The sequence below is a fragment of the Bicyclus anynana genome, chromosome 1 (assembly GCF_947172395.1).
Source record: "Bicyclus anynana chromosome 1, ilBicAnyn1.1, whole genome shotgun sequence".
NCBI lineage: Eukaryota > Metazoa > Arthropoda > Insecta > Lepidoptera > Nymphalidae > Bicyclus > Bicyclus anynana.
The window spans coordinates 1417209-1435225 of NC_069083.1; the positions used below are offsets into that span (position 1 = coordinate 1417209).

The window sequence follows — 18017 nt, forward strand, 5'->3', positions numbered from 1 at the left end:
AAAATAAAAAAGACACCATTTTATCTAATACACACCACACCACACCAGACACCCAGATTTATCTAATCTAAATCTAAATATAAAAAATAACTTCTTCTTAATTTATTATTAAGAAGAAGTTATTTTTAATTATTTACTAATTGAAATATTGAGCGGTAACTGGTTAAACATTTTGTTATAATAAATATGTCATTGATTCACTGGTTTAAGATTTGAAAAATCGATTTCCCAATTACCAAATCGATTACCAAATTGAAAGTGCCGACCATAGAGTAGAATGTGTGCCGACCACAAACGGTTATTGCCGACCATAGTTATAACTAAGTTGTTCTAAGTCTATGTTGCCGACCAAGCGGCATGCGTCACTGTCACTGTCAGTGTCAAACAAATGTCAATTCAACTTCACTCGCGCTTCAGCCTTTACGTAAAAAAAGTAAAACAAAAAAAAGTCACAGAAAATAAATTCTTATTCTTATATTCTCATAGTTTATTTCTTTTCTTGTGTTGTGTTAGATTTAGGATTATATTTAACAATTACTCGCAGACAATCCTTGCAAAATTAAAATGCCTTTAAACGTACAGGGCACGTTTGTATCACAGAAAATTAATAAAATACGATGGATACCGGAAGAGTACGTTGAAACTAAAAACTTTTTCACCGGTAGTTGGGACGACGATGTAAATTCTATTAAAGTTTGGAGTTTCGAAAGTTTGAACGAAGACCAAGACGTGGAAATTCCTCGCCAACTATCAGAATACAAAGTGGAGGGCGATGTTACCCAAATTAAGTTTACAGACAAGAAAACTATAGCGGCGTCGGTTTCGAACGGTGACGTGAAAATGCTCGAAGTTAGCGTTTACGATAAACAGACTCCACTGCGAGAAGTTCATACATGGAAGAAGTTACACAATTTTGGGTAAATACATTCTTTAAATACTTCCGTCATCATCATAAGTAGCCTATTTTATTATCCTTTTAGAAAATAATTTTTATTGTAAACTTCTTATAGAAGAAAGAAAAGCTTAGTATCTATAGTTTAAGCCAGGCTTTGAACCCAGGACTAACAACAAACACTAGGCTTTAATGAGTTACTAGTGGAAGCCTGCAACTATGTCCACGTGAAATTCAGAACTTTTCACAAATCCTGTGGTGCCATGGATTTTTCTGTCATGAAAAGTACCCTATGTAATTAGGACCTCTCTGGTCCAGAGTAAAATCTATTTCAATTCCAAATCACTTCAGTAGCTGCAGTGCAAAGGCAGAACAATCATACACAATATGACAGAGTAACACGGAAACTTTTGCCTTTATAATATCAGTGTGATATAGCTTTTTAACTTTGTATTAATAATTGTAGAGCAGAGACATGTTCCTGCACGTCTCTAGACACATTGGAAGGAGACATTGCCAGCATTGGCGAGGATGGCAATGTGAACATACTGAACGGCCGGCGGGGAGATGTCTCACAAGCTATCAAGGGAGCTGACAGCTGTTCCTTGCATTCTGTGTGCTTTATTAAGCTGAATGAGGTATTGTTGTTTTTTTTTCTAAAATTACTTAAGGGTTAATTAGACTACATAATTTATAGGATGTTGTACACATCAAATACATTGAATCAAATGGTTTTTAGTATTCTTTGTTTACAAAATCATACAAGTATACACTTATTTGCATTAACTTTGCACTTATCTGCATTGTATGGATCACATCAAACAGATTTTGTTTACTGTAAAATTAAAAATCCATTTTATTTATTTTACAAGACTGTGATAACACCTAATGTTAAGTGACGTGCAAGTCTAAGATGGAAGCGGGCTTACTTAAAAGAGGCACAACTACTGCTTTTATGTGACATAATCTAAATCTTTTGGCAGTACATCTTTGTTGGTAGGATGGTAACTAGCCATGGTCTATGCAACATCAGATCAGATCTGAGAAATTTATAAATCATAAAATCCCAAACTGACCAGAGCTGAGAATGGAACCTAGGACCACTTTGTTGAGAACCGCAACACTACCGATTGAGGTTTTCTTTCTTAATTGGTCCAGGTCAAGAAAGGGTGGTAACTAGTTCGGCTGTGGCTAGTTACCACCCTACCAGCAAAGACGTACCGCCAAGCGATATTGCGTTCTAATAAAATGTTGTGTAGAAACTGAAATAGGTGAAGGTTTTCATCGTCCTCCCAGTTAGGCCGCTTTCACTTACCATCGCATTTTGATTTTGAAGAATAATAAAAAAACACTTGGCAGGTAATAACAGGCAATATAAGGGGTCACATGAAAATCTGGGACATTCGCTCCTCCACCAACAAACCAGCGGCAGCATTCCTTCTAGCAGGAGACGAACTCGCAGCAACTTGTATAGTACATCATCCAACACAGCCACATATCATCTTAGCTGGCAGTGAATCAGGTATTTTACTAAATACTTGAATATGAATTGTTATTGTATAACTTAAAGGAATTTGACACATCAGAGGCATTGCCATGATCTTTGTCTTGGATGGAAATGATTTGTCTTATAGTCTGATATAAGCTTTGCTTTGATAAGGAGTTTGAAATAATATTCAGAATTTACTGTATTGCTCAGAAGACAAATTCAATAAGCAGTTTGCAGCTTTTAAGCTCACAGCACAGATCACACATATATACTAGTGAACTAAAGCTTTTTTATTGAAAAACCATTGCCTTAAAACAGAGAAACACTGCCCTTCTGACCAGAACACAGCAATGCTGCAGATATAAGCTTGGCAATAGTGCTTCCTGAACAAGCTCTGTCACTAAAAAATATACTAATGCCTATGGAATTCCCTTGCAACACACACATTACATCACTAGCATCTAGCAAAAAAGTCCAGTTTTTATTTGATCTACACTGAAACTCAAGACCGTAGCTACCGCCGTATCACTGATAAGGGGCCCCCCGAACTTTAGGGCAAAAATAAGAATAAAAAGTAATCAACAATTAACTCTTGCTGTGCTTCCCAGAGAAGAAAACATGAAAAACTGCTAAAGAGATTTTTGAGATTTGCCGGTCGTCTATTAGGCCCCCATACTATACTATGCACAAAAATTAAGGGAGCAGAAAAAAAATCCAAATTTTTGGGGGATTTTCAACAGGCTGTAACTTATACAAAAATGGTCGTATAGCAAAAAAAAAAAACCAAAATTGTAGCTCTAAGTGTGTAGTTTTTAGATCTGAGTTTGAAAATTTTTTTTTGAAAATATTTTTCGAGTAATCATAAGAAAACCACCGAAAAAAAATTTTCGAAATTTTTTTGGTTTTTTTTTTAATCTACGGACGTGGAAAAATTTTTTTCGACTTAACCTCCATATGGACCGGATAGCTTGTTTATTCAGATTTAATTTCGTTTTTTTAAATCTCGATACAAGCATTTCTCGCTGAGATATCGATGTTTGAATGGAAAAAGATCATTTTGTCTTTGATTACCAATATCTCAGCAAACAATGATTGCACAGAAATTTTGAGGTTGGTTTTAAAAACTTGAATAAATTTTCTACAAGGATTAGCAATTGAATTTTGAAAAAAAATTTTTTTTTCAATCATTACATGAATTTGAAAAAGCATCCAAAAAAGGGCTTTTTGTCGTTTTTTGGAAAATCAAGCGCCCAATCAAAAATATTGCGGAAACCACTGACGTTAAGTGTGCCTTTTACTGTTCAATATACCCACAAAAACCCTACAAAGTTTCAATTCAATCCAGCCAACCGTTTTTTTTTCCCACTTGATCGAATTTTTGAAAAAATTAAAGGAGCATGAATTTCGCTCTGAAAATGTCATAATTTTTATAATGCGGGCTGTTATCAGGAGCAGAGGTGGCAATACGCGATATTAGCACAACACACACACACACACACACACACACACACACACACACACACACACACACACACACACGCACACGCACACGCACACACACATCTTCGGAGAGTGAGTTTGGAGTCACAAAATACTGTGGAAGTGACGAACCACAGTGTGTCAATCTCTGATAAAACCACACACATACACGTGCGCAAGCACAAAACCGTAAATCCGCCGTGCAACCTCCACGTGGTACGCTTTGGGTAACGCTAATGTCGGCGGTAATTTTTTTTTTAATTTTTTTTGATTTGGGCCAATTGAAAAAAAAATAAAAATTTTTTTTTTTGTTTCTCAAAAATTTTCGATTTTTTTTTTCTTAAATTTTTCAAGTCACTAATACAGAATTGAGAGAAAAATGAAAAAAAAAAAAATTTTTCATTTTTGATAAAAATTTAAAAAAATTAAAAAAAAAATTACCGCCGACATTAGCGTTACCCAAAGCGTACCACGTGGAGGTTGCACGGCGGATTTACGGTTTTGTGCTTGCGCACGTGTATGTGTGTGGTTTTATCAAAGATTGAGACACTGTGGTTCGTCACTTCCACAGTATTTTGTGACTCCAAACTCACTCTCCGAAGATGTGTGTGTGCTTGTGTGTGTGTGTGTGTGTGTGTGTGTGTGTGTGTGTGTGTGTGTGTGTGTGTGTGTGTGTGTGTGTTGTGCTAATACCGCGTATTGCCACCTCTGCTCCTGATAACAGCCCGCATTATAAAAATTATGACATTTTCAGAGCGAAATTCTTGCTCCTTTAATTTTTTCAAAAATTCGATCAAGTGGGAAAAAAAAACGGTTGGCTGGATTGAATTGAAACTTTGTAGGGTTTTTGTGGGTATATTGAACAGTAAAAGGCACACTTAACGTCAGTGGTTTCCGCAATATTTTTGATTGGGCGCTTGATTTTCCAAAAAACGACAAAAAGCCCTTTTTTGGATGCTTTTTCAAATTCATGTAATGATTGAAAAAAATTTTTTTTTCAAAATTCAATTGCTAATCCTTGTAGAAGATTTATTCAAGTTTTTAAAACCAACCTCAAAATTTCTGTGCAATCATTGGTTGCTGAGATATTGGTAATTAAAGACAAAATGATCTTTTTCCATTCAAACATCGATATCTCAGCGAGAAATGCTCGTATCGAGATTTAAAAAAAACGAAATTAAATCTGAATAAACAAGCTATCCGGTCCATATGGAGGTTGAGTCGAAAAAATTTTTTCCACGTCCGTAGATTAAAAAAAAAAAACCAAAAAAATTTCGAAAATTTTTTTTCGGTGGTTTTCTTATGATTACTCGAAAAATATTTTCAAAAAAAAATTTTCAAACTCAGATCTAAAAACTACACACTTAGAACTACAATTTTGGTTTTTTTTTTTGCTATACGACCATTTTTGTATAAGTTACAGCCTGTTGAAAATCCCCCAAAAATTTGGATTTTTTTTCTGCTCCCTTAATTTTTGTGCATAGTATATTTTGATACAGGGCCGGGCAATGTTGTTAAATAATGTTAGATGTGTTACTAGGTCATGAAAAATGAGGTGCTCAAAAGATTAAATTTCCACATCTCAATGTAAGTTGTGATCAACTACAAACATTATTTAAACAAATAATACCTAAATATTGTCTACAATGGCTAGTTGTGTGTTCAGGAAGTGCAAAAACTATATATACATCTATCTATACTTATAATAAATCTGTAGAGAGGTCAATTCTGTACATGAAATATATTTCCAAAATAACTATCAGGGGGTGATTAGTGATCGATACTGATGCCAAAAATGCAATCAGTAAAATTTTTGTCTGTCTGTCTGTATGTTCTTTATAGAAACAAAAACTACTGGACGGATTTTAACGAAAATTGGTACAATTATTCTACATACTCCTGGGCAGGTTATAGTATACTTTTCATTACGCTACGATCAATAGGAGCAGAGCAGTGAAGAGAAATGTTGAGAAAACGGGAGAAGTTACTCAATTTTTTAAGCTTCCGTCGCGTGTACAGCCTTAATGGTTAAAGCTACATGGAAATCATGTATGACGGAAATTTTCTCCTTAAAATTATCTATAAAAACATAACAGCATATATATGTCTATCTTTTATGGTTGACTCACAATAACACGTGTAACTCCCGATAGCTTAGCAGTTCGGTGCTTTCTAATTATATTTGTCTACTCTTATGTTTATAACACTCATCACTCATCCCTAACTAAAAAAGTTAACATTATTACCTATTCAATAAAAAAAGAAATCATAAAAATCGGTAAAGAAATACCAAAGTTATACAAGAAATACGCTAAGCCATCGCGCGTGAATACTAATTCATGCTATATGGATTATTTTTGTGTAACGGTTGACGCGCTCGATGCGACTCGCGGGGGGGGGAATAAATAAAGAAGTGCAGCCTTAATGAGTAGGGTAGGGGTAGGGTAGGGTAGGATAGGGGTAAGGTAGGGGTAGTGTAGGGTAGGGGTAGGGTAGGGTAGGATAGGGGTAGTTGAAAGTTTACAACGACTTTCACGCGGACGAAGTCGCGGGCGTCCGCTAGTAAATAAATAATGGAATTAAAAGACAAAATTGAGCATGTTTGCATTTTGTAGCCTATTATTCAAATCATTTTTTGCGGTGATTTTGTAGGGACATAACCCATCTATAGTTTAGAATTATCATTAGGACCAGGGCCCCTCCAAGACAAGCTATGCCACTGCTAAAACTTGAAAAATTTTGTCACTTTTTGAGTAGCATACACTCAAAATCTTGTACTTACCTCTTGTAGGTGCCCTCGCCGTATGGGACCTGAGGATGAACCAATTCCCCACATCATTACTAAACGCCCACGCCGCTGGGATAACAGAAATGCAATTCCATCCAGAGAATCCAAACAAACTGATCACTTCATCTGTTTCCGGTGAAGTTTGGGATTGGAGTATGGAAACTTTAACGAAGAAAGCTCAAGAAGATTGTGTGCCATTAGAGGATAAAACTGCCATGAACGTGAACACTCTGATGCCGGTGCTGCATAAAGCTGTCAACACACTCCACTGTGACAGAGGTAGGATACTATGCGGTGCAGACAATGAAGCTGTTTATTTGTTAAAGAATTACAAATACTAGTATTAAATAATGTTTTTTCTATGTTGTACATGATGTCTTTAACTTATTTTTTTCTGACTACCCACAAATTATTGAAAAGGAATATTAGACATAAGTTATCGAAAGTATATCCAAGGTATGTGTATTCTTGCACATACAATAATGGGTTGTTATCAATGCCGATGTTGACCTCAGTACTGTTCGTCATTAGTTTGGTCTTCTTTGTGTTCATTTTGAGTCCGATTTTAATGCTCTCTTCATGTAGATTCGAAACCATGCACCCGAGTTTGATTGGATCTTCCTCAAATAGTACGAGGTCATCTGCGAATCTGAGATGGTTAAGTTTTTTACCATTAACATTGATTCCGAAGTCTTCCCATTCTAAGTTGCGGAATACGCTTTCCAACACGGCTGAAAACAGTTTGGGGGATAAAGGGTCCCCTTGTCTGACACCTCTTTCAATTTTAAACTCGTTTCCTAAGCTTTCTAGTTGGATTTTAGCTTTATTGTTGTTATAAATCATATTTATGATGTCAATGTATGCTGCGGGTACTCCTTGCTGATCTAAACTGTCTAAGAGGGATTCATGGCTTATACTGTCGAAGGCTTTGGCGTAGTCGATAAACGCTATGTATATTTTTTTTGTTATGCTCCGTGTATTTTTCGAGTATTTGTTTGACAGTGTGGATGTGGTCGAGTGTAGAAAATCCTTTTCTGAAGCCCGCTTGTTCCACTGGCTGTTGTTCGTCCAGAGTTTTAGTGATTCTGTCAAGTATTATCTTCGCAAATACTTTGTACACATTAGACATCAGACTGATTGGCCTGTAGTTTTCCAAGTCGTTTTTATCACCCTTTTTATGCAGTAGAATAATGTGGGATTTGGTCCATTGCTCTGGAATTTTGCATTTTAATATGATTTCGTTGAATAGTTTTGTAAGGATAGGAACCAGTTCTTCCATTGTACCCTTTAGCAACTCGTTTGCTATTCTATCCGGCCCTGGAGATCTTTCTGCTTTTTGGCTTTTTATTGACTTCTCAACCTCGCATTGTAATATTTCAGGTATTGGATCCTCAGGGTTTACCCGCGTCGGCTCCAAAAGTGTGCCACTCTGTTTGGTCTTTGCATTGTGACTTTGTGTTTGTGTGGCATAGAGCTGGCTGTAGAAGAGCGTGGCTAGGTCCTTGATATCCTTTCTTTTCGAAGTAGTTGTTGTTTTCCTTTTAAGCCTAGGTATCCATTCCTTCCCTGATTCTCTTAGTTCTTTCAGCGCCTTTTTCACTCCTCCCGTCCTCGTTATGTGGCGTTCTAAAGTCTTAAGTCTTATTCTTTTCCTATCCTTTCGTATATTTTCCCTTATTTTTTTACTTAGATCTGTTATCTTTTTAATTGATTCCTTTCGCTGTTTGCTTGATATTAGATCTTTTCGGTCCTTCAATAGATGTAGGGTGTAATCGCTTAGTTGGTATTTATTATTTTGTTGATTTCTGTAAATGTTGATTGTTTTAAGTCTATTTTCTAGAAGTTCATATTTTTTTTAGTGGGTCTAATCCTTCGTTTGTAATTTGCTTTTTGATTTCTTCAAAGTGGTTTTCATCTACAAGGGTCGGAAGCACTTTCTGTTCATATCTATGATTTTTCATGTGATGTCTCGGTGTTTTGATCTGTTCCGTTCTTAATGAGCAGCGCACCATTCTATGGTTTGTGTTGAAATTTAGCTTGTTTATGACCTTTGTGTCAGTGAATGCTTTAGGGTGATTGCTTATAATATAATCAATTTCATTTTTATAGGAACCATCGGGTGAGATCCAAGTCCATTTATTTCGTGTGTTTTTCTTAAAAGTTGAGTTAAGAACTGTGAGATTATGTTCCATGAGAAATTCAACTAGTTTTTGGCCATTGCGACTTCTTTTTCCGTGTCCGAACTTTCCAAGCACATATTCTTCGTTATTTTGTCGGGCCCCAACTTGGGCATTGAAGTCACCCATAAGTAGGATGTGCTTATCTGCGTTGGTCCTTATTGCTCGTGACATCTCATCATAGAAAGACTCTAATACTGCAAGTTGTTACCTTCAGGGACCAAATGACTAAAGAAATCAGCACGAGAATTGCCGTTGGCTGGAAAAGATATTGGTCCCTGAAGGAGATAATGAAATCCAAGGAACTGAGCATGGTAATTAAGAGGAAGGCCTTCAACACGTGTATCTTGCCATGCCTAACATACGGCTGTGAAACCTGGGCGCTCACCATGGCTCAAAGGGCTAAACTGGCCAGGTGCCAACGATCCATGGAGAGGAGCATGACTGGCCACAAGACACTACGGGGAAGTGGAGCAGACTGGTGACGGAATGGTACCCTAGAGATGGCAGAAGGAATCGGGGTAAACAGTTCATTAGATGGGAGGATGACTTAAAGCTCACAGCAGGTCCAAAGTGGAGAAGGGTCGTATTAGAGAGAGAGCAGTGGAAGTCGCTGGAGGAGGCCTATGCCGAAAGGCACACTATGTTAAGAGATATTCTTTAAAAAAAAATGAAAACAAAATGTATTGTATATATAATTGTAATTTCTTAACACAGAATAAAGGGCTTATTATTATTATTATATTATTATTATTATCGAAAGTATATACTCATAGGAGGTTAAAAATTCGTGATGATCATGGTGTGCACAGGATTTTTTAGCAGGGCACAATATGATAAAATACCTCATAAAATTAATATTATATAGGTATAGTCAATTTATATTTTTACCAAAATTAGTATGATGCTTGGCATTGGCAATATATAAAAAAAAAAATTATATACCTTTCTGATGTTTTTCGAAATGTGCCTGACTATGTTTCTTAAACATAAGCTTGTTCATCGCGGCTTAAACAGTGTGCTGAACAGTTTTTAGATTGGTCGAGGTTTCCGTTTTACTGCCCTACAGCAATGTCTTATTCACGACACATGAAATGAATGTTATAGTAAACACTTTAACTTTAATGACAGTATAAATTCTTAATTGTAAAGTAAGTAATCTAAGAGTTAAATACCTACTTTTCCATTGAAAATATTCGTATGAATTGAATAAAAGGCTGTCTCAGAATTTAAATATACGTTTATTTGTGAAGTAAATACTCTTAAGAAATAATATACATTTATATAGAATAATACACCAAGTCAGTCTTTGCATGCCTAAATAGTCAATTGGTAAGATATTTTACATTTTATTTACACTTTTATTTTTTTAAATAAGAATAAACTACTCGTATTGAGTACTAAGTTATAATACATTATCCGGTCTAAGAGCCAGTGAATAATTATAATGCTATTCAATATTTTTAATATTAAAAGACACTAATCATAGGTAACATTATGCTCAGATAGGTAATTCAATTTGCCATACGACTTTATTAAATGTATTATTTTTAATTTGAAGACAATATTTTATTTGATTAATCAACTGATCCTACTAAATGATTCATACGATGTAGACAAGTCACTTACGTTCAATTAGTTTTTTTATAAATATTTTGCACAGCACAAATATTCACTTGCTCTTAGCCTACACACTAAAAGGCACCATTCCAACAACCATACGTTTATATTGCTTTCATAAAATGGTAACTTGACAAGACCAAAGCCAATGGCACCACACTCCACAAAATAACTATTATTTCAACCAATGGAACACAAGCTTTAAAATATCCTTTTTTTATGAAGTTGATTAATATAAAGCACTAATAATATTTTTAGAGCTTTCAATGTACCTTTTAAAAGAAATGGAAAAGAAGTATTGAAGTTTGTCCAAATAAAACTATAAGAATTAGTGTAGAATGTATTTGAAACCAAGTAAATATTATTATTTTTTAATTTCTTTAAAAGTATTCTATGAGTAAACCATTTTATTTGATACATGCCCATATCTTGTTATAATGCAAAGTAAGAAAAACAATCAGCCATATTGAATTTAGTGTGACGTCTTTTTAGTCTACCATACCATACCATACCAAAATAAATTAAAAGCTTGTGTTCCAAAATTACAACCACAATAAAAATCCGAACGTAAGTAAATTTAAATTTAAAAGAATTTATCTTATAGCAGCCTCAAAAACTGGAATAAATGTTTAAGATTAATATTTTAAATATAAACAACATTTATTAAGAGTAAGTATATGATGAATATTTGGCATCTTATTCACATGTAGGTATACCACTAAATGTGTTAACAATACAATTAACACAGAGTATATATGCATTTAATATTAATTATTTATAACGTAATGTTTATATAACTGTATCACTCAATATTGTTCAGGAATATAACACAGCTCAGCGTGATTCTAAACAAAATCCTAATATTTATAATACTTAAAGCACCTTAATGTTGGTATAGCTGGACCAGAAATATAAAAATCCTTTATTGAGAGCGCCACAAGTATTTTTAACAGTACATTCTTCGTATGTTAGTAGAAGAAATTGGTTCTTTTTGTGACCAGCTAAATCTATCAGGGATCAGTCGCTGGTCTATAAACTGATTTTATAGCATATGATGTTTTAAATTGAAGGTCATTCCAATAAGCGACTCTTCGGGCTGTGTTAATTTATGGGTATTACCTATTGTCCACCACAAAACTTCCACAGTGGACAGCCTTTGGGTTTTACCTTAATTAACAATTTGACAAGACTATTTGTGTGCTCTTGCAGTCTCCTTTTGTGTTACATGGCATATATTAGTTCTTTTATTTACTACAATATAGCAGGGTTACATGTCCTGGTCAAGCTATACCTACAACAACTTACGGCATAAACAAAATCGACATTGATTAGAAAAATCATAAGGTTCATTCGAGCTCGTAATTCGGCAATTACCATAGCCTGGCCCAAAATTATAAAACCAAGCCAACATTTAGAAAGTTGAACCCATTCTGTTGCATTTCGCTTACCACACATTTTCCAACATTGGTCCAATTCTTCAAAAACCATTTGGCGATTCTGAATATTTAACAAAATTGGATAGTTCTTTTCCTGAATACAGTATTGACCAAACCTGGAGTTTTACCTGGATTACCTCGAACCTAAAGAAGAAATCTTCAGTTTAACGACTGATATTATTTCAGTACTTGAAATATAATATACTGGGTTTGTATTGCACAGAAGATGTAGTCCAACTTTCCCTAGTTTTAGGCTTGATTTGGAAAAAAGGTCACTGCAACCGCTTGGTCCACGGTTCCTCATGACTACCAACTCAGGTGTGATGATTCCGCCGATGTGGCGGCGGTTTCCTCTGTGAAGTTAGAAGACATGACGATGGGACGGTCCACAATTGGTCGCACCAACGCATGAGGGCTTCTGTCACGTGGCAACTGTTTGCTGCGGTGGCCAGTTGAGTCTCGAGGCTATCCGTTTGCTTAATCAGGAGACTGGAAAGATGATAAATCATAATTTAGCAAACGTTCTTTGTCCATTTTAGAACTGAAACCATCGCAAGTTTCTGTGCATAAAAATAGCTTGAGCTGAGCTGAAGTGAGCTTTAGTCGTTTGTCTATTTCAGTAGGTGTGTCTAAATTAAAGGCATGAACAAAGATCAAAATGGCACTAACAAACTCTAAGCTTCAAAGCTTTGACTTTGAGCACCGCTGTAAGATTGCGTGTCTATCGGTATGTTATCGAAATATATCAGTCCTTGAGAACTGTTTATGAAGGAGTTTTCTCTGTGGATCTCATGAGGCTTGTAATGAATAGATTACCTGGGCGGGAACAGCGCTGGGGCGATGATCATGGCCACATTATGCTCGCTCATCTTGTTGGTGTCGCTCATGGCCACAATCTCTCGCACCAGCCGCAGGATCTCGCGCAGCGTGGCGCGCTGCTCCGACGGTAGCAACAACACGAGCAGGTTGAGTACTCTTCCTTGTGCGGTGCCTGATAGTGCTGGAAGAGGAAATACAATAATAAATATCAATGCTTAGAAACTTGAATCTCTTGAGTCTTGATCTCCTCAGATCAAGAGTCAAGAGATTCAAGTCCTCGCCCTCTTCCATTCTCTCAATCAATCTTCGTCAACTCATTATCTACTTATTACACATCTTTCCCAGCACCTGTTGTTTGGACTTCCTCTCGAGTTCTTCTACTTGAACCGTCCATACTTCAAGTAATAAAAATCCTTCCCCTGATGTGGAAAATACATATACATATACCACTGGCGTTCTATCGCTCACTGATACTCACCATACGTGTGATAGAAGAGCCTCATGAGCTCCTGCGTGAGCGGCGGCTGGGGCAGCGACCGCAGCAGGCGCTTGAACACCGCCGCGAGGTCGTGGCCCGTCGCCCGTCGCAGCGCGGCCTCCACAGTGTCGCGGTCCTCGTACCACTGACGCTCTATCAGTTGACAGAGCGCTTCAATCTGTAGACAAACACACCTTATAAACAATGCTACGAACTACTACAGTTATGATTAGAAATATTGTTATGTTACAATCTCTAATCAAAAAGATAGGCATATGAACGTAAATGTTTACGCACGGTACGGTAGACTGACGTATTCCTCGTTTGCCCTACGATGTGTTGTTATGTTATAGGTTAATGTGAGGCGAAAATATCGCTCTCTTTGTTTGCGATGAGACAATATCTTTCTCTCGGCATATAGCGAGTCACAAGGAATCGCTGAATGTGGGCGTCTCAGAGTAGTGGTTTTAAAAGTCCCTACAAAATATCTCTGTCCAGCGTTCATCCATAGGCTGTTGTGATGATGAAGTTAACTTATCTTGTGTTTACCTTGTGCGTAGGAACAATGGGGACAAGGATGACGAATAAATAAATAAATAGGCTACTCGCCTACTGTACAAAACTAAGAAGATTTTTTTGCATAGAGGCAGTTTAGATGCTTAGAAACTCTAATCACATTTTTATTTGTGAAAATAATCTCGTAATTGTAATATTTTTGTAAAACAAAATTGTATTTTTATCACGTCACCGCAAACGCCAATCATAAACTGTAACGTCATTCGCTACAAGGCATCTGTTTGTGATTGGCGCTTGCGGTGACGTGATATAATCACAACACTGCAAACGCCAATCACGCTGTTATCTCTATGAATGATGTCACTTGCTAATGTGTTGTGTTTCGGCGGCAAAATTATTACGTAGATATTTTTTCATTTATATAAAAAATTTTACTAGTTATTATTGACGGGACAAAATAAAATATAGCTTATAATACTTCCATAATTCAGTTTAAACACTGTTTACAAAAGAGGCAAGTAGCCTATTGTAGTCAAGAAGGCGGCCCGGGAAGCACGTGGAGAGCAGCGGCCAGTATGACTGAAAGGTCGGTGGGGTCATAGGAAACTGGGTTACCTTGTGTTTGTTTCCCGGCACGCGCAGCAGCCCTTCGTCCTTGGTCCTGGCGCGCAGGGCGGAGGACAGCGCGCGCAGCACGGACGGCACGGAGCTCCACGTCTCCTCCCACAGGATCATGTCCTTGCGGAGGAGAGTCTCCAGCGCCACTCCGAATACCATGCCCTCTGGAGACAGACCGCAGACTTGTTGTAGATAGGTATGTTACTGCTAAACTTGAAGTCAATTATCATGTTTTTGCTCTATGAGATCGTGATGACCAGTTTTTTAGACTATAAACAATAAGTAATCACTTTATAATAAATAGCTGATAGTAGATTTATAATAGCGGTTGTCAGCATACCGGATATGTACCTGCGGTATGCAATTATGGACATGGTGGCATTGGAAAGGATTACAAAGGTTCAGATCCTCAACTGTCCCAGTACCTATAAAGCTTATTTTTTTAATTTTCTTCTCTATGTTATTCTCACTCTGCATTTTCGCAGGTTAAACCATTTGTGATTGTTATTTGCATTATAGCAAGTATTTTACCTTTTAATGATTTTAGAGTTTCACTTACCTTCTTTTCTCTTCTTCTTCGGTGATTTTCGTTTGTGGAAGGGCAGGGAGTACCTGTCGAACTGTGTGGTCAAGTCGAGCCACAGTACCGGCTGCAACTTCTTCACTTGCGACTCGTTCAGTGTTTCGATATCAACTGTACTGTCTTCTTCGGGCCATTCCTGAAAAATTAGGTTTGAGATATGTTAAATAATTCCTTCTTAAAAAGAAAAATTTTACGAGTACGGTCTAGATTGATGAGTCTCCTGGAATAATTCCATTAGTCTATACTCGTTAAACTGCTAGGCCTATTAATAATTTTGTGTTTGTCAAAATTTGATGATTCTACTAAACTGGGAATCCATTGAAGAATGCATGCATGTATGCTAAAAATAATTTACCTCTTCGTTGTCTAACATCTGTTTATCCAAGTTGAACTTATGCTCGAAGCTGAGCGGTTGTTGTGTTGACGCTGCACTCTTTGTGCGTGATACTGGGGCATGTTTCCTGCACGACAATATTAGAATTAATTCAATTAATATCACATACAATTTCTATTCCCCTTCGATTGCTAGGCTCGAGAGCATGAGCCATCACCACAGAGGTTCTATACGGGCTTTAAACCAAGTACAGTTTCTATATAGGCTTTACATTGCTGATACTTCATTTTGGAGGCCACAGAAATATCTGAAAAAGCATGACAAAAGTAGGTACTCTTGTCATGTTTTTTCTTTTTTTAAACAAAGTTAAATATTAGTATTGCAATATTGGAGTGGAATAAGTAGGTTATGTACTATTCCTGCCACTATTTCCAATAGTGCTCTTGATACTCGCTAAGGAATCCTTGACCAAATTAAACGCTGATAATGGAATTGAATATGTCATGCTTTACGCTGAACATCCGATGTTGCACAGTTAGCGCGGTTCCTAGAAGACACATGCAGGCCAAAAGCTGCTCAGAAGCAGAGACGAAGATTTCTGATCCGTCCTGAATTACGGTAAATAATGCATCCCGGCATATCCGCTGCAAAAATCGTTTCAGCCCTATAAACCTCTAAGTGTGAAAGGACATAAGGAAGAATATGGATCGAATATAGATGATGTAGGTGCTACTCTTTTTGTATTTTTGTGAGTTTTAGACCAGCACAAGTGCTCTGTGGTTAACCCCAGAGGGATGAAAGAATGGAGAACTTACATAAAAGGATCGTTTTCTTTCAAAATGGTCCCATTGATGCGCTCTTTCCCAATCCGCGGCCCTTGCACCGTGCCGTACCTCTGGTAGCCCAACAGCTCGATACCTTCTGCAATGAGAAAATATTATTTTTTTGTATTAATTTTCGAACATCAATTTATGTACTATGAAATCTAGATTTTTCCCAAGGAGGGTAAGTACATTACCTGAAAGATCGGTCTGCTAGTCATCAACTGCTTTATATGTATAATCCCTTCACGATTAAGTTTAGTTAAATCAACAATCCCCAGGATCTGTGGACTTTTTTGTACCTGGTAACCCACCTACCAGAATCAAGAATTTTCGTAAATATAAAAAGTTAACGTCTCATCTCGCTACTCACGGAAAATTAACTTGATTCTAATCAATTGTAAAAATGTTCCACGGATCCTGGGCTAATTAATACAAACGTAGTCTAATAATACTCAAGAAGTAAAGAAGAACTAAACAGTGAGTGAGAGAGCTTATAAGGCAAGATATAATTATTTGGGTAATTCGAACAATTGAGTGTGTGGTAATTCGAACACAGCAGGAGTGGCAGCTGACAGCAACTCACCGGTGTTAGTGGCGATGTCTGCCCAGTGCAAGTCGTTGGGCTTGAACAGCTCGTGCACGGGCCGCGGCGGGGAGTGCGGGCCGGGCGGGGACAGGCGCGCGCGTCGCGCGGCGGGCGCGGACGGCGTGCGCGCGACCGGCGCGTGCGTGCCCGCTAGAGGGTAACTGTCGCTGGAACAAAGAGGATAGTTAACACGCTGTACTCGTAACCGTTATCGACGCGTCGCAACGACTTGCGGCACGGACGGCTTCAGTGTGCTCGTGGCGTTCGAGCCATCCACATCTCTTGTTGCTGTTGTGTAATTCTTTATAGGTTACTTGGGATAGGCGGGGAGAGTGACTTGAGTGGAAAAGGGGAGTGTTTGTTACCAGTCAAAGGATCCTTTAACCCTACACACATCGTTCACAAGTACGTGACTTCACTCAAGGTCATTCTCTGCCATTCTAGGGTTTTATTTACAGTTTGATTTGTTAATTAAGTTGTCCTGACTCCTGACAAATGTTGTGAATCATTTGTTCGACATTAGTTTTCTTATTTTTGTAATCACCTCTGAGTCTGCTAAAATAACAAAGAAGATAGTCTTAGTCCGTATATTTGTATCGTCTGATATTGCACCTCATAATGTAAACATTTTATCAGAGACGACTTTAGACAACGTTGTGACGTGCGAAGTACTTAGATTCCCTCCTGACCTGCTAACTATTATGAGTAAAATCATTAGTATTATGAGTCCATTGTTTAACGCGCCTCATGTCTAGATTCTTAAGGGCGTTCAGGATAAGTGTGTCAGTATTGCGGTAATCCTCAATTATGCGAGTCCAGCGAGTCGGGGGGCTCGCTCCGCTGCAGTTGTGCGACAGGCGAGGGTACTCACACAAAGTCGGGGGGCGTGGCGCCGTCGGCCCACTCGGCGGGCGGGCTGCCAGAGCCGCCGCTGGGCAGCGAGTCCAGCGAGTCGGGGGTCGCGCTGCGCGACCGGGGCTCGCTCCCGCTGGAATTCTACGACAAGAGAAACCGAAACTTAGTAAAGAATTAACTATTTAATAAAGTTCTCGGAAGAGAATAAATTTGACCAGCTTAAGTGGAGATGGACAGGTCAAATGCTTCGGGATCCTCAAGAAAAGTAGAGTACCCTTGTCACACAATGGTGCCCTCGCAATGGGAGACGGAAAAAGGGACGGCAGCATAGACGGTGGGAAGACGAGCTGAAGCTTACAGCTGGCCCATTCTGGAGAAGAGTATCTCTGGACAGGAACCACTGGCGGGAGCTGGAGGAGACCTTTGCCATGAGGCACAATGAGATTAGGGACATCATTTAATTGTACAAAATTTTCATTAATAAAGGCTATTTTATTTTATTTAAAGTCCTCGGAAAATCTTG

The 18017-nt window shown here is 37.8% G+C and overlaps 2 protein-coding genes across 3 annotated transcripts in view; one reads left to right on the forward strand and one right to left on the reverse strand.

Annotated features, from left to right (window-relative positions):
• The first annotated feature begins 381 nt into the window (after positions 1-381).
• Positions 382-9564, forward strand: LOC112050966 (nucleoporin Nup43). The gene is made up of 4 exons (XM_024089385.2): positions 382-917; positions 1359-1530; positions 2252-2414; positions 6652-9564. Exons 1-4 carry the CDS (start codon positions 565-567, stop codon positions 6987-6989), a joined length of 1026 nt encoding a protein of 341 aa, XP_023945153.2. The 5' UTR covers positions 382-564; the 3' UTR covers positions 6990-9564.
• Positions 9565-10047: 483 nt separating this feature from the next.
• The window catches only part of LOC112050965 (rho GTPase-activating protein conundrum), a 96806-nt gene continuing 88836 nt past the window's right edge, over positions 10048-18017 (reverse strand). For both annotated transcript variants that reach the window (XM_024089382.2, XM_024089383.2), the window contains exons 4-12: positions 17511-17635; positions 16637-16806; positions 16045-16150; positions 15251-15356; positions 14872-15031; positions 14310-14476; positions 13179-13356; positions 12698-12881; positions 10048-12370 (exon numbers count right to left, since the gene is read on the reverse strand). In XM_024089382.2, the coding sequence (XP_023945150.2) occupies positions 12196-12370; positions 12698-12881; positions 13179-13356; positions 14310-14476; positions 14872-15031; positions 15251-15356; positions 16045-16150; positions 16637-16806; positions 17511-17635 (1371 nt within the window). In that variant the 3' untranslated portion in view covers positions 10048-12195. The remainder of the gene's footprint in view (positions 12371-12697; positions 12882-13178; positions 13357-14309; positions 14477-14871; positions 15032-15250; positions 15357-16044; positions 16151-16636; positions 16807-17510; positions 17636-18017) is intronic.